The 22087-nt window shown below is 45.4% G+C and overlaps 1 protein-coding gene across 1 annotated transcript in view; it reads left to right on the top strand.

Moving 5' to 3' along the window:
* Nucleotides 1-22087, top strand: part of LOC130110190 (arf-GAP with coiled-coil, ANK repeat and PH domain-containing protein 2-like) — a 121982-nt gene that overhangs the window by 7614 nt on the left and 92281 nt on the right. The window contains 1 exon segment of the mRNA XM_056277202.1: nt 16423-16480. Within this exon segment, the coding sequence (XP_056133177.1) occupies nt 16423-16480 (58 nt within the window).

Genomic DNA, 22087 nt, shown 5'->3' with positions numbered 1-22087 from the left:
TTGATCTTGACAGAGTTTGAATTGGGTATTGATCTTGACAAGGTTTGAATTGGGTATTGATCCTGACAGAGTTTGAATTGGGTATTGATCCTGACAGAGTTTAAAACCCGGCCGTTATTTTGACCGCCCACGGTGGTTTTAGGCAGGCGTGAGATGCCGGTCGTTCTAGTGTTAAAACAGATCAGAACCTGGTATTAAAACCTGCATTATATAACAGGCACGGAGTCTGTTCACTCCCACCACACATTCCTGCCCGAGTAAACAAAGAGGATTGTGGGAGATGTGTGAAGATTGGCAGCTGGGGTGTGAAAATGAACAAGATTCACAATATAACAGAATATCTTATTCCCTTTTTTTACTAATCGGACATTTGTGTCATGCTTTTTAAAAGTGTTTTATAGCAAAATAGAAGGAACCATGAATGAAGGAAGCCAAATGGCGATCCACCGAAGAAGCTGATTCCTGTCCCAAAGCAACACAACCTCTATGAGTCGACTCCCTGTGACGGAGAACTGGTGTGGTGGGGTTCATGTGTAACTGCTGTCAGCTAAAACCCTAGATAAAAACCACACTGAAGGTTGGAGTTGTCGCCAGGCAAAACTCAGACTCGTCGGCCGATGCGGTGATGATGTCATCAGTGCACTGTACCCAGACAGCATCCAGATGTGGGCCACTTCAGGTACTTATGGCCTTCTTCTGGCCCTGACAAAATGGTTGTGAGCCTGAAGTGGCCCACATGTATAACAGCAAATATGGCCAAAGTATGCCAAATCGGATGTGGGCCGGTGCTCTGGGCAACATGTGGTCTGGATGTGACCCTGCAGCGCCCTGTGTGGTAAATGGTGAATATGGCCCAAATATCACAAAACAAATATGGCCACCTTTGGCAAATATGTGGCACATGCAGCATTGCTATGGCTCGGTTCTGGCCCAGATCTGGCAAACAGGAGTGGACCGCCCAAGTGCCATCATTCCACGCGGTATGTGGGCCGGATAAAGTGTCGGGTGGGACGGGTCCGGGCCACAGCGACTTTGCTATCTGGGTAAGTAAAGGGGGGAAGTCACAGGTTAAAACCCAGACAATGGCCAGTAAAGTGCCATTGAGCAAACCACCGAGTCTTTAGTTTCTTACTATTGTTGTTGCTGTTGTCGTTTTGCATCAAGCCTGTTGCTCCTGCCTGAACGCTTACTAGGACGGGTATCGTTAAGACTTTAACGTGCTGTTACTCTCATCGATACCGCTTATCAATCCGGTGCTTTAACGGTACCCTTGTCGGTTCTTTTTGTTTGGTTTTTTAAGAGAACAAAACGAAAGTAAAGAAGAACAGAATTAACATGGCTTTATTTTCTCATGTGTGGACAGAGTGTTAGCGTGTGTGTATAATTGAGGTAGCTCCGTGTGGGCTGCTAGCATACATAACATACCGGAGGTGGGTGGAGGAGGGGCGATGAAGTACGAGCTAGGCGGTCCACAACTGCGTATTTCTCCGTCTGTATTTGATGCTCTTTCTCTAGATCAGAAATCAGAATCAGAAACACTTTCTTTGTCGTTTCTTTTCGTGCACTTGTGTACACGAAATGAAATGAATATCGTTTCCCCCAGCCCACAGCGGTGCAACACAAAGACACAACACATCCAAGAACTACAAGAACACACATATCCAAACTAACACACATATCTAAACAAAACAAAAAATCACTGTCCAGGAGAACGAAGGCCAGCCAGCGTGACTGTTGGAACTGCGGGTCTGCATGGGCTAGCAGTTAGCTTAGCCTGCCCCGCTTACACGTCCTGTCAGACCGCCCTCAGTGTTTCCTCTTTGGGCGCCGCTCCGGTCAGGGCCGCGGTCCTTGGGCCCACAGGACCCAGCAGACCAGGCTCCCTCAGCCGATCCAACACCAGCTCTCCCAGCCAGACACCTTCGACACACTTCCCCGCACTCCACACAATGACCTCAAAAACACCAGTCAATGTCAGGTGAGGCCGCCGCCAGGCCGCCCTCGGTGTTATCAGAACTGCCGGTCTGCATGGGCTAATGGTTAGCTTAGCCTGCCCCACTTCCACGTCCTGTCAGGCCTCCCTTGGTGTTATCAGAACTGCCGGTCTGCATGGGCTAACGGTTAGCTTAGCCTGCCCCACTTCCACATCCTGTCAGACCTCCCTTGGTGTTTCCTCTTCAGGCACAGCTCCAGGCAGGGCCATGGTCCCTGGGCCCACAGGGTGCAGCAGAGCTGGCACTGGATCAGCTGGAGGAGCTGATACAGGTCTAGGTTTTATTATCATTATCATGATACATGCTTTCCTGTCTACTTACTGATACAGGTCTAGGTTTTATTATCATTATCATGATACATGCTTTCCTGTCTACTTACTGATACAGGTGTAGGTTTTATTATCATTATCATGATACATGCTTTCCTGTCTACTTCCTGATACAGGTCTAGGTTTTATTATCATTATCATGAGACATGCTTTCCTGTCTACTGACTGATACAGGTCTAGGTTTTTATTATCATTATCATGATACATGCTTTCCTGTCTACTTACTGATACAGGTCTAGGTTTTATTATCATTATCATGATACATGCTTCCCTGTCTACTTACTGATACAGGTCTAGGTTTTTATTATCATTATCATGTTACATGCTTCCCTGTCTACTTACTGATACAGGTCTAGGTTTTATTATCATTATCATGTTACATGCTTCCCTGTCTACTTACTGATACAGGTCTAGGTTTTATTATCATTATCATGATACATGCTTTCCTGTCTACTTACTGATACAGGTCTAGGTTTTAATTATCATTATCATGATACATGCTTTCCTGTCTACTTACTGATACAGGTCTAGGTTTTTATTATCATTATACATGCTTCCCTGTCTACTTAATGATACAGGTCTAGGTTTTATTATCATTATCATGATACATGCTTTCCTGTCTACTTACTGATACAGGTCTAGGTTTTATTATCATTATCATGATACATGCTTTCCTGTCTACTTACTGATACAGGTCTAGGTTTTTACGGACGGTTTTTCCGTGTCCATCGATGGGGCGGTCGGTCGGTCTCTGCTGCTTAGCCAGGTGTGGAGGAAACGCTGAAGCTTGTTTCCAGTGGATGAACTGAAACGCCGTTTACAACACCTTTTGGTGGATGCATTTAACCCAAGCACTTCCCCTTACCAGTGTTGTGTATTTATTCTTAGTGCCTCTGCTTTAGGAGGTGGAGAACCAACGTTCACATCTGTTGTGCCTTTTCATGTTTAAGACGGAGTCTCTCCAGATAAGAGCCCTGGCAGGCCACTGTTTTCACACCGCAGCACAACACTTCTTTTAACCAGTCAAAGCTTTCCCCGGCCGGTCGGTTTGGGTTGAGACAAGTTGTATCAACTTTTGTCGGACATAAACAGGGAATCAGTGTTGATTTGAGTGACTTTGGTCGACTTGGATCCAGACCTTCCCCTCAGCGATGCTGACTTAGCCTCTCTCTAACTGAAGTGGTTTACCAGGAAAGCCTGACTGGCTCTCGGTCTCTCTCATACCACACATGGATCTTTATTTAGTCTGTGTTTTGCCCTCACACCCAGTTCCTCAAGTTGTGTTGTTTCCTTCAGCGACAAAGCTAGTAATCATGAGCTGCTTTCCTTTTTGCTTTTCTTCTGACGGGTAGTCCTCCTACTCTCTCATGAGGGCCCTTTCACACTTATGTTGTTTAGTCCGGACTTTCAGACTTTCCAGAAAAGCCCGAACCAGATTGCCCGGTGTGAAACCTCTCGGACCAGGGTACAGGGATCAAAGACTCGGTCTTTGGTCCAAGCTCAGGAGGTAGTCTCGGTTCAGACCAAGGTTCATGAATGTCTAATGTGAAATCAAAGGTTCGGACTTTCGGATCGATCATAGGAAGTGATAAAACAAACACAAACGGTAACACCCGGCAACCTTGGCTTCCTTGCCTGCCGTCTGCGTCGTCCACCGTTATGCAAAAGGCATCGAAGTGAATGGCGACGACGAGCTCATCGCAAAAGCACACCTTGGTAATTAAAATGTTGGATGCAAAAGCATATTTGTAACAGTACGATGGCAACAAACTGAACAAAGATTTGACCCACGGCTAGATAGGCAATTGAAGCCGCCACGGCCACACAGGTGATTCGGGGGCCTCCGTTGCGTTGCTCAGGTAACCGTTAACGTTTAGATTTCGTTCTGAGTTGCCAGGTTACTGTTGACCCTTTGGTTCATAGGTCCGCTGGTATGAAAGCAAAAGTCCTGAACCTAATGACTATAAAATAACAGATGTGAAAGCACCAGAACCAGACTCTGGTTCAGACCTTGGTTTGGACTTTCAAGTGTGAAAGGGACTCCGAGGCTTTTCTGCAGGACTCATGGACCATAGAAAGTCCTTGTCTGGCTGTGCGGTGGAGGCTGGCGTGTCACCTCCCGTTGGTCCAGAACGACTTGGGGCTGTGTTTTTCCTGTTTGTTGTGATCCGTAATGGACCCCACTGAACCCAGGGTTCAGGACTCAGACTTCTCGTCAGTGTAGGCCGTGGCCTCCTGGTTAGCCAGCGTGTTAACCAGGAGGCAGGACGGTGTAGTGGTTAGTTAGCAAGATGGAGTCGCGATGGGGCTGCACAAGAACGGCTAAAATGATAACCAACAAAGTTATGTTGATGAATATCGTGATCATGATGATTATTTATCACATTTATTCATCTGTTTAAGGAAATTGGATTGTTTTATCAGACGAGCACTTAAAATCAACAGAAAACTGCCTTCACGTTCCCGATTCTTTTTATAAACCTGCAAATAAATATAAGTAATCTTATTTTATAATGAATAAAATTCAAGTATACCAGTCAAAATAGCAGTTTCTGCCCATGTAGGAAGATGTAGAGTCGACGTGCATGATATGTCAGTCAGCTTATCGGTATTGGCAAATAATGGCTTAAGTAAGCACTGTTACCCTGACAGATATTGAATTTAAGCCCGACGCCATGACATGTGGTGCTGACGGAGACAACAGGCGTTGATGGAAAGACAGGAGGCGCTACAGCCAACATGGAAATGTCTGCAGTGTGGACTATTAGTGTTTCTGTGTTACAACTCTGTTTTAAATGGATAAACTTTACGTGTTATAGAAACTTCTCGGTATCTGTCTCAGCTGAAAGGACCATGGAAGTGATGGCTTATAGAATATCGGCAACGTTTTCAGACTTGAGACTCCTGGTTCAGAACCTTCTTATCCATCCATATGTCCTGGGGCAGAATATTTCCCCGGCTGCCCAAAAGAAAATTTCCCAACCTGGGATTAACAAAGTATTAAAAAAAAAAAAGAAGAAGCAATTTCCATGAGTATCCAGCCTTGTTTGGCCCATACAGAAGCCCTCATGGTACCACACGGGGTTTAGACGTGTGTCCACCAGAGCCACGGGCCTGTCTCATGGATTTGAGTTTAAAGCCGTGAAATGGAGAACTGACGAAGATGTCTGTCCTCCATGTTGTCCAGAGGCGGTTAGATACCTGACGTCTGGATGGAAATCTGAAGCCACAACACCTTCGCCTCTCAAGCTTAATCTCACACCGCACCCACTGTTGAGAAATTAAACACAACTTCCTGATAAAATTATTTCTTTTCTCTTTTTGAGTTTCTGTGAGTCTCTGAGGCGACCGTAAAGCCTCCTCTTAACAATCAGCCCTGCTTTGGCAAACAGTTTGCCCCGGCGGGGGGGGGGGGGGGGGGGCGTCAGGTTTCTTTGAGTTTTAGGGTGCTTTCACACCTGGCAGTTGTTTGGGAGCCAGCAGTGTTTCCCCCCAAAGATCAATTCGTTGAGGCACATGTGAACACAGCAATCACACTCAGAAACCAGCGACCGGTTTCATATGCAAGTTGCCGTGATCATTAACGAGAGTTAGAAAGACCATGTGTACTGTTCACAGAGGCTTGGGGAATGTTTGCAATCACAGCATTGTTAGATGGTGACAGAAGTACTCTTAGCCCCCCCACCCCCCACCCCCCCCCGGTTCAGGGATGGTCGTTCCCTCTTCACATAGATGGCCTCTTTGACTCCCTGTTCAAACCAGCGTTCCCCCCTATCAAGGACGGTCACATCCTCATCCTTGAAAGAGTGGCCACCAGCCTGTAGATGGTGTAGACTGTGGAGTCCTGGCCTGTAGATGGTGTAGACTGTGGAGTCCTGGCCTGTAGATGGTGTAGACTGTGGAGTCCTGGTCTGGAGATGGTGTAGACTGTGGAGTCCTGGTCTATAGATGGTGTAGACTGTGGAGTCCTGGCCTGTAGATGGTGTAGACTGTGGAGTCCTGGCCTGTAGATGGTGTAGACTGTGGAGTTCTGGTCTATAGATGGTGTAGACTGTGGAGTCCTGGTCTGTAGATGGTGTAGACTGTGGAGTCCTGGTCTGTAGATGGTGTAGACTGTGGAGTCCTGGTCTGTAGATGGTGTAGACTGTGGAGTCCTGGTCTGTAGATGGTGTAGACTGTGGAGCCCTGGCCTGTTGATGGTGTAGACTGTGGAGTCCTGGCCTGTAGATGGTGTAGACTGTGGAGTCCTGGTCTATAGATGGTGTAGACTGTGGAGTCCTGGTCTATAGATGGTGTAGACTGTGGAGTCCTGGTCTATAGATGGTGTAGACTGTGGAGTCCTGGTCTATAGATGGTGTGGACTGTGGAGTCCTGGTCTGACGTGTTATCTCTCCCGTGTTGTGCCATCCTCTTGGCCAGCATGTGTTTAGTTTCCCCGATGTACAAGTCACGACAACCCTCCTGGTACTTAACAGCTACACTATATTGCTCTGTTTGTGCCGGGGGACCCGATCCTTGGGGTGGACCAACTTCTGGTGCAGCGTGTTTTGGGGTTTGAAAGCAACTGACATGCAGTGTTTGGAAAATACACGTCTCAACTGTTCCAACACTCCCACCACATACAGAGTCACCACTGGTTTACACTTGGACAGCTGTTGTCCTCCTCCTCTCTTCGATGGGCTGGTGCACTGTTTGGGCGTCTTCCTGGATTTGACAAACACCCAGTTAGGATAACCACACTTAACCAGGGCCTCTTTAATGTGGGATTTCGCCCCTTCCCCGGCCGCTGTGTCGGTGGGGACATTGTCAGCTCGGTGGTCCAGCGTCCCGATGACTCCTAGTTTGTGCTCCAGTGGATGATGAGGGTGGGGGTACCTGCAGTCAGTTGAGACTGAAGAGGTCACTTAGCTGGTGATGAAACGTTTCTGTCAATACACGTTGAGTGAGTCCAGATGAACTGGTTCGACCTCCTGTGATTTCCTCATCGGGATTATTGAGCGTGCGTAAAGGCCATATTCCTCTGAGATCTCCGTGACGCCCCCTGTGAGTGGAGGTTCGCTGCAGGTTGAAGTGAACTGTGTGGGAGATATCTCTGTTGCGTTAGCAGAAATGAAAACACGGTCCGCATTTCCTTTTTTACAATGCAGCCATTGTTGACACAGCTGTTGTGTATTGTTGGGAAAAGCAACCGAACAGATAAATCCGGTGAGTCCCCCGTCGGGGTGGGGAACAACAAAGTCGTTTATCAGGACCCCAGATAAGGGGACTCCCAGGTTGTTGATGCGTTGAGGTTTGGATAAACTCTGTTGTAATGCCTTGTTGAGGAATGAGCGAAGGGCGCTGCTGTGTAAATAGAGGAGTGAAAGAGCGCTTGTTTGACCCGTGTGGTCTTAGACGGTCCAAGCATTTACAAAAGTTCTTTACACATGAAGGCGGTGTGGATAGAGGTTGGTATCTAGAGGTCAAAAGGACGTGCCGATATCGGGGAAATGTAACTGGACCAGAGCGACCGTACACCGCTGGTGTTGTGCCTCCCTCTGGTTATCATGTAGTATTATAACACTACACTATAACAGTGACCGGTGAAACTTTAATTGTACAGAAAATGTTGTACGTAACAAGGTAACGCCACACAACTTGACATGAGAACACATTAAAAGTAACCAAAAAAACAAAAAACAAAGACCAGCATTCACCACAGAGGTGCTCTGGATAAAAGCATCTACCAAGTTATACCACTTATATTAAATATCTGGCTATCCAGATAAGTTATACCACTAGTTATCTAGATAAGTTATACCACTTATATTAAATATCTAGCTATCTAGATAAGTTATACCACTTATATTAAACATCTAGCTATCTAGATAAGTTATACCACTTATATTAAATATCTAGCTATCTAGATAAGTTATACCACTTATATTAAACATCTAGCTATCTAGATAAGTTATACCACTTATATTAAATATCTAGCTATCTAGATAAGTTATACCACTTATATTAAACATCTAGCTATCTAGATAAGTTATACCACTTATATTAAATATCTAGCTATCTAGATAAGTTATACCACTTATATTAAACATCTAGCTATCTAGATAAGTTATACCACTTATATTAGATATCCAGTTATCTAGATAAGTTATAACACTAGTTATCTAGATAAGTTATACCACTAGTTATCTAGATAAGTTATACCACTTATATTGAATAACTAGCTATCTAGATAAGTTATACCACTAGTTATCTAGATAAGTTATACCACTTATGTATATTAGATATCTAGCTATCTAGATAAGTTATACCACTAGTTATCTAGATAAGTTATACCACCTATATTAGATATCTGGCTATCTAGAGAAGTTATACCACTTATATTAGATATCTAGCTATCTAGATAAGTTATACCACTAGTTATCTAGATAAGTTATACCACTTATATTAAATATCACAGGACATATACACAGTCACTGACGCCGATGGGCAAATTAAAGTCTCTAGTTCACCTGACATGCATGTCTTCAGACTGTGGGAGGAAACTGAATTTCCCATCATCCTGAGTGTGTGTTCAGTGGTGAACATCTGCAGCACTGAGCTCCAGCATTGTCCTCCTTGGTCGCATGAGCTGTCCGTGACTCGCCTGCTGTGTCAGTGGAGCAAGTCAGACAACATACCTACCCATCATGCATGTGTCTTTGCGAGGGCAGTAGACTCTGGTGTAAACTGGAGAACCTGCTCATCATGCATGAACCCAGAGACTCGGTACAGCTTTGTCTCTGGTCGGAGGTCGGAGATAGACTGGTAGTGGAACTGATGTCGTTCAGTCAATCACTGGTGTGAATTCCACTTCCTGTCTCTCTCTCTCTCTCTCTATCTCTCTCTCTCTCTCTCTCTCTCTCTCTCTCTCTCTCTCTCTCTCTCTCTCTCTCTCTCTCTCTCTCTCTCTCTCTCTCTCTCTCTCTCTCTCTCTGCTTATTATCCAGACTGTGGTTGGATGAGCTCCAGGGTCAGAACTGTAAGAGAGTGGCTCAGATTTTCTCTCTCCAGTCCTGCATCAGCACTTCCACCATGTTAGCAGATTAACAGAAAACAGTCCTGTTCTCGTCTCTTTCTGGAAATCCAGAAATCACATTTACCCACTAAGAACCGGGTTGGACCTTAAACTGCCCCGGCTTACTCCCTCCATTATTTGCCTGGGGGGAATTGGACGTTCTGCTCTCTATTCCTGTTCTATCTCACACAGTAAAACACATTTCATGGTACTGCCCAGTTCAGCCACAGCCTCTTACTGGTCCACTCCATTGGAGCTGCTGGGAAATGAGCTACCTCGCTAAAGGGCACCTCAGTGGCCCCAGTCACACCAGCATCTATGACAGTGATATTTTACATCAAAATCAACCCATTTGCATGGAATCACCATGATCAGTGGGATTCACTTCCGGTAGTGAAGTAAATTTGCTGGATGCCTTCATGTAGAGGGCGGCATGGCTCAGGAGGTGGGGCGAGTCATCTAGTAATCGGAGGATTCCTTGTTCGATCCCCGGCTCTTCCAGAGAGTGTGTCGAAGTGTCTTTGAGCAAGACACTGAACCCCCAACTGCTCCTGATGAGCAGGTTGGTGCCTTGCGTGGCAGCCTCCACCATCAGTGTGTGAACGTGTGTGTTTGTGAATGTGTGAGTGTGAGGCGTACACTGTAAAGCCGTGCATGGTCAGTAGACTAGGTCCATTTACCATTTAGACTTCAACTCTGGTGAACTTTGACATGAGAATTCATGCCGTCGACCAATAGCAACACTGCTTTGACTTTGTTGACCTCTGACAGGGCGGTTGCTAAGAGAGAATCCAAGATGGAGGAAGCTAACATGTTAGCAGTGTCACATCATCCAGTTTTATGCAGTTGTACTTCAGCAGAATATAAATTGTTGTTGCACAAAACATGTGCGTCATGGTTTACTGTCAATGGTGAAGAAGGAGAAGATGTGTAACTATGTTTCATTCATTTAATTGTGTTTAGTGTTGGGTGTCTTCCTTTGGAAGTTTTCCGAGCACGTCCAACTGGGAGGAGACCCCGGGGTAGACCCAGAACTCACTGGAGGGACTACATATCCAATCTGGCCTGGGAACATTTTGAGATCCCTCAGGAGGAGCTTGAGGGCGTTGCTGGGGAGAGAGATTTCTTGAATGCCCTACTTGGCTTGCTGCCACCGCGACCCGACCCCGGAGAAGCAGCTGATGATGAGAAGAGATGAGATGAGATCATTTCTTTATTATGAATGGCCAGTTATTTAATATGTGTTCTACTTACATAGTCAGAAAACTCGTGGATACCTTTTTTATGTCTGTCTGTGCAGTCTGAAGGCACCTAGCATGGTGAGATTAGCCTAGTTTAGCACAATGGCTAGAAGTCTACCAGGATCATTAGCAACTCATTTCAGAAGAAGAGAAATCTGTTTTCTCCAAAGCTCATCCTTTTTACTCACTAGCCTAACGTTCCCAACTTTTCTTAACCCATTTTTACAAATACGTACAAAATCCTAAAAATTAAAACATAGTTTTGAACTATTTTTCCATAATATGCACGTTTGTCGTCTTCTTCCACCGTAGAAGACACTGATCTCACTCCCAGCCAGATAAATCATAGTGATAACTATATTTGTTTGCTACTTTTTAAAGTCAACAAAGAACAATAACGATAACTAAAATCTAGAAAATGAAAGTGGTTTAGCGAGAAGAAGAATAGTTCTTCAACCCAAAGTCCTCTGATTCTTTACCCACTTCAGAAGCATTTTACTGCTGCTTATCCTGACCTCTGACCCCCTCATGGAGGAGTGTGAAGTAAAAGATAGACAGCATCTCTTTCGGGGTTTTCAACAGAGAACAGGTAAAAAGTCAGCTCTGGTCTGGCTGTGAGGAGACATGCCATTAAAGGAGTTCATTCAGAAGATCGATGGTGGTCGGAGCTAATTTGATCAGAGCTTGACCTTTACAAGGAAGAGCCAGTTTTTACACCTAAAGGATAATTCTGTTTTTTTGGTTGGACCGGTCAGCCCTTCAATGACTGACTGACTGAATGACCAGTTTGACATGATTGGATCAGGTGACCAACAAAGTCCCTGAAGTTACATGATTGGTCGGCCGAGAGGCGTGAGGGAGAGTGCACAGTTAAAGCAACCCAAATAACAATCACTTTGATAAAATACTCACTGGCAAATTCACAAAGGGATTATGCAGCTGCTGTGGCCGCTAAACCTGCACACATAAGACAGAAAGAAGCCATGTAATTCTGAAAGCACCCGCAAAGGGGGAAGTGTACCCCTAACTGCGCTGCCAAGCAAATAGCGTGTCGGTGCACCGGTGCTATTTGCACATATTTACATTAGGTAGTATGCATACATTTGGTGCAATATTGGCCCCTTTCTAAGCAAATGAGCTTCATTGTAAAACACCACTGCTAACAGCCACACATATAGAGTGAAAATTGCCAGCAGCCATACCAACATGTACCCTGGTTCTGCCAAATGACAGATGCTAAGCAGGTGTTGGCTTGGCTAGTACTTGGATGGAAGACCTCATGGGAAAACGGAGGTGCTGCTGGAAGTGGTGTTGGCAGGCTAGTAGGGGGCAGTCTTCTCTTTGGTCCTAATTAATAAACCCCCAGTGCAGTGATGGAGACACTGCTGTAGGAGATGCTGTCCTTCGGATGAGATGTTAAACCGAGGTCCTGACTCATTTGTGGTCATTAAAGATCCCATGGCGCCTATAGCAAAGAGTAGGGGGTTCCCCGGTGTCCTGGCAAAATTCCCAACCTGGCTCTCGCCATCTTGCCACCTAATCATCCCCCATGTAATTGGCTCAATGATTCCTCCCTCTCCACCTCAAGCTGATGTGTGGTGAGCGTTCTGGTGCAAAATGGCTGTGGTTGTGGTTGAAGTGAGTTACCCCATTCAATGTGAAGTGCTTTGGATATCAAGGTAAAGTGCTATATAAGCGTAATCCATTAGAATATAAAATGATTAGCATGTTCAGGAAGTTGGTGGTAACTGACGCCCAGACTTTCCAGTCAACATGGCAGCAGTGACTGCAGCCAGGCGACGGCATCGTCATGCCAGGCGTGCTCGTGACCGGATATTTCAAAGGAGAATATCACTTTCTGATTTAACCTGGCGGGCCCTGTGATGGCCTGGCGGCCTGTCCAGGGTGTCTCCCCGCCTGCCACCCAATGACTGCTGGGATAGGCTCCAGCATCCCCGCGACCCTGAGAGCAGGATAAGTGGTTTGGATAGTGGAATGGAAATCACTTGCAGATACAGGTTGCCGGGTCTAACAATTCTTGTTGTACTTAAAGCTAGACATTGAACCTAAGCTAGACGTTGAACCTGCCTGCTGTGTTCTTGGTGCAAAGCCACCATTGATACTTTGCCACATGGGTAATTGCAAGCAGCTGCAAGACTTTATGGGCATGTTTGTGCTGTAATGTCATTAGCACAACACCGTTTGTGAGTTGGACTTTGTGACAGGGCGGACAGCGGTTGCAAGTGATGCACAATCCATGGTGCTGTCAGCAGCCACAACCCATTCTTTGCTGACATTGTCTGTCAATACAGAGCCAGTCATAGAAAAACGAGACATCCGCAGATAGAAACAGATGAAAGAGGAAGGGGGTTAACAGATGGTTTCAAATCAAACATACCAAGATATGAGAGGGAAAATATTGTTCTTGCAACTGCATTTATAGTCTCTTTTGGTTTTGTTTACTCGACTGTAGCTTAGCCATGTCATGTGATATGCTACTTCAGTACACTTTAACACAAATATTACTGGAACCACTTCAGAAAATTGCAGATGAACATTTGATATCCAGGAATTCACATTACAGACACCACCACTGACTATCCCTTTAGACAAATTGGCCACAGTTTCAGACATTGATCACACACAGTCCAGCCATACACTAGGATTTGACCTGGTCTTGTTTTGATCGTACATATCAGTTATGATATCATTTTACTCAACGGCTTAATTTTGGAGATTTTGTTCACGGGACCACCACCGGACTCACAGCCTTACAACGGTATGTTGACGCATTAAGCCGTTGAGTAAAATGACATGTCTTATACTATATATATATATATATATATATATATATATATATATATATATATATGTACAATGGCAAAAACTATAATAATAATGACCATCCAGCTTGCATAGTGGTCTATTCCGTTGTCTACCAACATGGAGATCGCCGGTTCGAATCCCTGTGCTACCTCCAGCTTGGTCGGGTGTCCCTACAGACACCGTGTCTGCGGGCGGGAAGCCGGATGTGGGTATGTGTCCTGGTCGCTGCACTAGTGCCTCCTCTGGTCAGTCGAGGCATCTGTTCGGGGGGGGAGGGGGAACTGGGGGGAATAGGGTGATCCTCCACATGCTACGTCCCCCTGGTGAAACTCCTCACTGTCAGGTGAAAAGAAGCGGCTGGCGACTCCACCTGTATGGGAGGAGGCATGTGGTAGTCTGCAGCCCTCCCCGGATCAGCAGAGGGGCTGGAGCAGCGACCGGGACGGCTCAGAGAATGGGGTAATTGGGGAGGAAAAGAGGGGGGAAACTATAATAGTAATAATAATGACAGTAGTAATAGTGCAATACATTTCTATAGCGCGTATATATTTATATAGCCCTTAAAAAGTATGAAAACAAGACCCCGGTTGTAAGAAACAGAACTGTCCTTTAGGGTATTCTGACGCTTCTGTTGATTTTTCAGCCACCTCAGAACAAATGGTTCATTAACATGAAGCAAAAGAAGACAGCGGTTGGCGCTACAGGCCCGCCCGATGCAGGTGATATTCCTGTGTGGATAATGTTCACGTTCACTGTTCAGTACTCATGTAGGTTATATTCACATCTGACGGGTTTTCTGGAGACGTGAGACCCGGCCAGGTCACAGATTGTTAGTTAATGAGTTGCCAGAGCTGCACACCAGCTCTCTGTAGGAGTGTACTGCAGTACAGACAGCATCAGCACTAAAGGCTAACTGAAGACCACCTCAGATATGAGAGGCCAGACTAAATGTCGACGGTGTTTTGTAGAGTGGTCAGACCGTTTTGGTTCCACGGTCCTTCGATAGACAAACTTGCTTTGGTTAAATCTGCCTTTTCCTTCAATGATTAATGCTCGGATAAAGAAATAGATAAGGATAAAGCGGAATAGTTCCACTTCCGGTGTGGGAAGATGGTGGCACGAGCTTACATTTGCGGCGGCCTCACCCAGCACCGTCCGTGCAGTGTCTTTGTCCACATCTGCGTCTAAGTGTGTCTTCGTTTGGTGGCTGGGAGAGCTGGTGCTGGATCGGCTGGGGAGGGCTTGGTCTGCTGCGTCCTGTGGGCCCAGGGACCACGGCCCTGCCTGGAGCTGTGCCCGAAGAGGAAGCACCGAGGGCGGTCTGACAGGACGTGGAAGCGGGGCAGGCTAAGCTAACTGCTAGCCCATGCAGACCGGCAGTTCCCACAGTCATCCTGGCTGGCGTTCGCTCTCCTGGACAGTTAGTTTTTTGTTTTTTTGTTTAGTTTAGATATGTGTTAGTTTGGATATATGTGTATTCTTGTAGAGTTTGGATGTGTTTTTGTCTTTGTGTTGCACGGCTGTGGGCTGGGGGAAACGATGACAAAGTTTTTCTGACTCTGAAACGCAAGGCAAACACTCTGCAACAACTTCCAGAGAAAACCGAAGCTCCGGCGTGAATCGGTAACAGGGACACATTTTTAGAAATGTTCTGACTCACTGAGTTTTGATAATCTTGTATTGCGTGACGGTATTGCTTCATTACAGCATTTCCGGTGTACTAACCAGGCCAGTGTATTAAACTGGTTTTCATGAAGCCCTTGCAGAGCGTCGGTGTGTGTCTGCAGTGCTTGCCAGTAGGTTTTAAATGCTGTAAGGCCAGTGTAGAATAAAGGGTTACATAACTTAATTTATGGAGGTAAGCTGTGGCAAGAGTTAAGTAGAAGTCCTCTGCGGTGATGTCATCCCAGTTTCCTCTTCCTGCGCCAGTGTTTTGTCACCATTTAAAGAACAAAACGTCAGCACTCAACCGTTCCTCTCATGTCACGAGTGTGTGTGTGTGTGTGGGGTTCTGTTTATCTGCATGGGCGTCTTGTTTATTTTTAATCTTATTATATAAGTAATTTGAATTAATCCACGATTAAAGGATAGATTAGCTTCCTCCGAACGCAGGCCTACTTAACATGTTCAACATCTCCTTATGGAAAAGAGGAAGCTCACTGTAGAATCAGCCATGTCTGGATACATGCCAATGGAAAACACACCGTAGACAGATGGACCAGGTGGGTGACGGTGGATCTGTACCAATCGACATGATGTCTGACAACAAATATGATCAAGTCTGGATTCAGAAAAAGGAAACCTGTCCTTTTGTTGGTGGGGGGTGTGGGGGATTTTCACTCTTTTTCTTCCCATCTGGGCCAGTTACCCTACTCTTCCGCACTGTCCCAGTCTCTGCTCCACCCCCTCTGCTGATCCAGGAGGGCTGCAGACTACCACACGCCTCCTCCCATACACGTGCCGTCGCCAGCCGCTTCTTCTCACCTGACAGTGAGGAGTTTCACCAGGGGACCGTAGCACGTGGGAGGATCACACTATTCCCCCTCAGTCCCCCCCCCCCGAACAGGCGCCCCGACTGACCAGTGGAGGCGCTAGTGCAGCGACCAGGACACATACCCACATTTGGCTTCCCACCCTCAGACACAGCCAATTGTGTGTGTAGGGACGCCCAACCAAGCTGGAGGTAACACGGGGATTCGAACTGGCGATCCTCGTGTTGGTAGGCAAGGGAAACCTGTCCTTTAATGAGACACTTTACATTGAACAGGTGGAGAAAAGGACCTTGAACTCACAACATTATTAAAACGTCATATTCATTAACATGCTGTATAGTCAGGATGCCTCCAGAATCTTTTGAAACCAGCCCATCTAATGTAGAATGTCTGATATGTCTCCTGCAGATATTATCTTTACATAACTGGTGATAAAACCGTACACCCACACGTTTACTGAAATACCTTTCTGTTTTGTCCTCACAGAGCCACCATAGAGGAAGTGGAGGGGGACGTCTGTGAGCTGGAGTCCAAGCTTGACAAAGTAAGTAAATGCTTCCTATGCTCCTGCGGGGTTTAGGACAGGGCTTGTGACAGGAGGTGGTCGGTTTGACCTAGTTGAGGAAAGTGAATCCATCACGTCATTCTCCCCCCCCCCACTAAACAGGATTCCCACACATCCTGGAAAACCTGACAATTCATAGAGTAGTTTTCTATCCTTGGAAAACACCTGGAAAGTGATAAAAGTGATCAAATTTCCTGGAAGTATTATTGATGTCATGGAAAATCCCAAAGTAAGGTTAAAAATTGAATTTTAAAGCGATGTGCCATCAGTGTGTGCAGTTTGGGCGGTATGTTCAGTCACATAGTCCATTTAGAGACTGTTGAGACTTCCACTGATAGTTAATTGTGTATAATATGACCTTCTGTCAGCAATGCCTGTCTGTCGTGGATAGCCGAGATAAAGTCCTGGAAAATGTCCTGGAATAGTCATGGAAAATCATTTCCTAAAAATAGTTGGAATCCTGAACTACTATGGAGGATCACTTGAGCAAGGTATTCAACCTCCAGCAGTTCCACTGGAGCTGCTCAGTCGACAGGTTCTGGATTCAATCCCAGTTAGGAAGACAGATTCTGATATAAAGTAATGATTCAGACTGGAATTCATACTGGCACCATCTTGGAAGTTGATTTGGGCTTTACATGTTTTGTCTACTCTGTGTTGAAGATCAAAGAAGGTTGAATCAGTTCATCTGGATACCACGTTTCTTGACAGATACGTTCTTCTGTATTGAAGAGTGACACCGGTGGGGTTTCTCAGCATTGTGTCTATGTGATTTCACACATCATTCTTCCAGCAGACTGGATGGCGCCTCCCAGTGGCATTAAAACAGCGTTTTATACAGTCTCAGCTTTGTTCTTCTTGAGATGTTGTTGGAGCTCCAGGTCCTTTTAGTCTGATGAATGCACCCCTGGCTTTTGAGAGTCTGTTCTTCAGGTGCTTCATACCACCTACCTGCTTACAAACTGTGGCTCCAAAGTAAGTGAACTCATCGACGTCTTCAGTATCTTGTCCATCAGTCTTAATTCTTTACTGGTTTCTTTCATTAATCCTCATCACTTTTGTCTTTTCGATGTTGATTTTGAGTCCCACCCATCTGGCTTCTTCATCTAGTCTTGTCATTTTATCCTGAATCTGCTGTGTGGTAGAGGAGAGTAGTACTACATCATCTGCAAAGTCCACGTCATTATGTTGATGTCAAGACAAGTCAAATCAATTTTATTTGTATAGCCCAATACCACAATTTACAAATTTGCCTCAGGGGCTAAAGCTGATATTGTATGTACAGAATAAAACCAATTTACAGACTACACCCTCGAAAGAGGATAACAACATTACAATGGAATTATAAGATATATGAAGAATATGATGAGGAGGACGCCAAGCAGTGTCCAGATGCCACTGGAACAGCTTAGAACCTGAGCCACGGGACCATCATCATCACATAGACCTGGCAGGAGGACAGACTACACATGTACACTTGGGAGACTCATATCATAGGATTCACAAACATGGGAGAAGAGACAAGAGAAGACATTAGTCACACATTGAAGAGAGGGGAGGATACAACATTGAAACAGGATAACGAAATTATATGACTTTATAAGATATATAACGAATGTGATGAGGAGTGTGCCAGGCAGGATCCAGGTGGGGCCCATCATCACCATGGAGACCTAGGAGGAGGACAGACTACATGTACACATGGGGGAGACTCGCATCACACCATTCACATGCACAGGAGAAGAGACTGTGGAAGACATCATTTAGAGAGAGAGAAAAGACATGAGAGAAAAGAGAACAGTCACAATAGTCAACAATATATATGATCTTGTCGGCAGAACAGTGGTTGGTAAATTCATTGAGACAGAAACCAACCCGCCATGCAGTACAGGTCATGAAGTACTCAATTTAAAGGCAATTATAGGTTAAGACAAAAAGATAAGTTTTAAGTTTGGATTTAAAGGACTCAGCAGATTCTGATTGTCTGATAGCAGCAGGCAGGTTATTCCATAAGAATGAGGCCTGATAGGAAAAGGCCCTGCTGCCACCAGCTGACTTCTGTTTAACTTTGGGTACACACAGGAGCCCTGTATTTTGAGAGTGTGGAGCTCAAGATGGAATGTACGGTTTAAGGAGATCAGACAGGTAGGATGGGGCAAGCCCATTTAGGATGTTATAAGTCAGCAGAAACACCTTGAAGTCTGATCTAACGTGGATAGGAAGCCAATGAAGGGAGGCAATAAGGTCAAATTTTCTAGTTTTAGTTCGGGTTCTTGCTGAAGCATTCTGAACTATCTGAAGACTTTTAGTACTAGCATGTGGCAGACCTGAAATCTGAACATTACAGTAATCAAGTCTGGATGAAACAAATGCATGTATTAGAGTCTCTGCATCAGCCATGGACAGGAAAGACCAAATTTTAGCTGTTACAGAAGTGAAAAAAAGCATTCTTGGTGATTTCTTTAATGTGCTTATCAAACAAAAGGCTGGGATCAAACATAACATTGAGATTTTTGGCTGCCACACTTTGTGAAATCAGAGTTGTCGAGCGTTACTGTTACTTGATCAAATTGGTTTCTGTGTCTAGTAGGGTCAACGACCAGCATCTCAGTTTTATCCAAATTTATTCTTGATGACGTTCTAGAGTAGATAATAGTTTCTCCTTCTGCAAGTTGCACTTTTCCTTGTTCTGTCCAGTGTATTTCACTGATACCCATGACATATCGATGTCTCTGCTGGTCATTTCTCTTGCTGTCTGCGCAATGTTTTTGCATCTGTGCAGTGTTTGTATTTTCCAGTTTCCCATCTTCATGGTGTTTTTCAGGCACTCCAGTGGCCTAGTTGGCCCGAGGGTGTCCTGTTGGCTTTGGCCCCCACACTTCATGGGAATTGGAACATAGCCTTATTGTCCTCCTACGCCCCCCATATGACACATACACACACAATACAGGTTAATCTTAAATCAGCATACTTTAATTGTTCCAATGTTATGTTTTCTCTTGGAGTTTGTAGTTTGTTGATGCAGTCCATCCAGGCTGGTTAGTTTAATCACAAAACTGGCATTTCTGGTCTCGTGTTATATTCGGGACTGGTTTCAAGACTTAACCGTAGTTCATGCAGAGATTCTTCATTTCACGTCTGCAAAGAACTGCATCAGAAAGCTGAGACATGCTTAGAAAAAGAATCATAAATGCTGATGAAATGAAGCTGGCAGAGGATTCGTGAGGTTCTGTCAGTAGTTCAAACCACAAACATGGACCAGAACAGAGTTAAGCCTCAATGCTGTGTGTCAGTAGAGCTGGTCAGTATGTGGATATATGTTGATGTGAGACTAGGTGTGTTGTGGGATTGTGGCTGTGGTAAGATAGTGATACAACTTAAATGCTGTCATTCCCTTGTCTTAAAGGCTGCATTACAGTAAAGCGAGACCATTTTTCAGGAATCAGGAACATTTATTTGTCATTTCATTCCATGCACCTGCACACATGAAATGAAACGAAATATCATTTCCCCAGCCCACAGCAGTGCAACACAAAAACAAAAACACATCCAAACTACAAGGACACATATATCCAAATGACAAAAACACATATATCCAACATATCAAAAAAAAAAAAAGAAAGACAAAATCACTGTCCAAGAGAGCGAACGCCAGCATGACTGTCAGAACTGCCGGTCTACATGAGCTAGCAGTTAGCTTAGCCTGTCCCGCTTCCACGTCCTGTCAGACCGCCCTCGGTGTTTCCTCTTCAGGTGCAGCTCCAGGCAGCAGCAGACCAAGCTTCCCCAGCTGATCCAACGTCAGCTCTCCCAGCCAGACACCTTTGACACACCTCCCCACACTCCACACGACGACCCCAAAAACACAGTCAATGCTAGGCGAGGCTGCCGCCAGACCGCCCTCGGTGTTATCAGAACTGCCGATCTGCATGGGCTAACCGTTAGCTTAACCTGCCCCGCTTCCGCGTCCTGTCAGACCGCCCTCGGTGTTTCCTCCTTGGGCGCAGCTCCAGGCAGGGCCGTGGTCCCTGGGCCCACAGGACACAGTAGACCAAGCTCTCCCAGCCGATCCAGCACCAGCTCTCCCACCCATTAAACGAAAACACAAACTTAGACACAGAAGTGGATGAAGACACTGCATGGACGATACTGGGTGAGGCCGTCACAAACATGAGTTCGCGCCACCATCTTCCCATACCGGTACTGGGTGAGGCCGCTGCAAATGTGAATTCATGCAACCAGCTTCCCACACCGGCTTGGGAAGATGGCTGAACTTGTGAAGATGTGTGAAGAAGTTTTCTGAACTTATTCCACTGTTTTAGTGAAATGAACAATGAATGTCTCTACCTGCTTGGTCATCATATCCACATTACTAATGATCATTTATCAACATTTACTGCTGTGCAAATATCTTATGGAAGCACAAATAGTCATCCACTAAATATCATCACATGATCAATATGGAGGTATTCAGTCAAAGTAACTACAGTGGTGCTTGAAAGTTTGTGAACCGTTTAGAATTTTCTGTATTTCTGCTTAAATATGACCTAAAACATCATCAGATTTCACACAAGTCCTAAAAGTAGATAAAGAGAACCCAGTTAAACAAATGAGACAAAAATATTGTACTTGGTCATACATTTATTGAGGAGAATGATCCAATATTACATATCTGTGAGTGGCAAAAGTATGTGAACCTTTGCTTTCAGTATCTGGTGTGACCCCCCCCCCTCCTCCTCCCCCCTTGTGCAGCAATAACTGCAGCTAAGCGTTTCTGGTAACTGTTGATCAGTCCTGCACATCAGCTTGGAGGAATTTTAGCCCATTCCTCCGTACAGAACAGCTTCACCTCTGGGATGTTGGTGGGTTTCCTCACATGAACTGCTCGCTTCAGGTGCTTCCACAACATTTCGATTGGATGAAGGTCGGGACTTTGACGTGGCCGTTCCAAAACATTAACTTTATTCTTCTTTAACCATTCTTTGGTGGAACGACTTGTGTGCTTCGGGTCGTTGTCTTGCTGCATGACCCACATTCTCTTGAGGTTCAGTTCATGGACAGATGTCCTGACATTTTCCTTAAGAAGTCGCTGGTATAGTTCAGAATTCATTATTCCATCAATGATGGCAAGCAGTCCTGGCCCAGGTGCAGCAAAACAGGCCCAAGCCATGATACTACCACCACCACCACCATGTTTCACAGATGGGATAAGGTTCTTATGCTGGAATGCAGTGTTTTCCTTTCTCCAAGCATAACGCTTCTCATTTAAACCACAAACTTCTATTTTGGTCTCATCCATCCACAAAACATTTTTCCAGTAGCCTTCTGGCTTGTCCACGTGATCTTTAGCAAACTGCAGACGGGCAGCATTGTTCTTTTTGGAGAGCAGTGGCTTTCTCCTTGCAACCCTGCCATGCACACCACTGTTGTTCAGTGTTCTCCTGATGGTGGACTCATGAACATTAACATTAGCCCATGTGAGAGAGGCCTTTAGTTGCTTAGAAGTTACCCTGGGTTCCTTTGTGACCTGGCCGACTATTACACGCCTTGCTCTTGGCGTGATCTTTGATGGTCGACCACTCCTGG

The sequence above is a fragment of the Lampris incognitus genome, chromosome 3 (genome assembly GCF_029633865.1).
Source record: "Lampris incognitus isolate fLamInc1 chromosome 3, fLamInc1.hap2, whole genome shotgun sequence".
NCBI classification, from domain to species: domain Eukaryota; kingdom Metazoa; phylum Chordata; class Actinopteri; order Lampriformes; family Lampridae; genus Lampris; species Lampris incognitus.
Note: the sequence above shows the minus strand (reverse complement) of the source record. Positions and strands in the feature narration are given on the sequence as shown.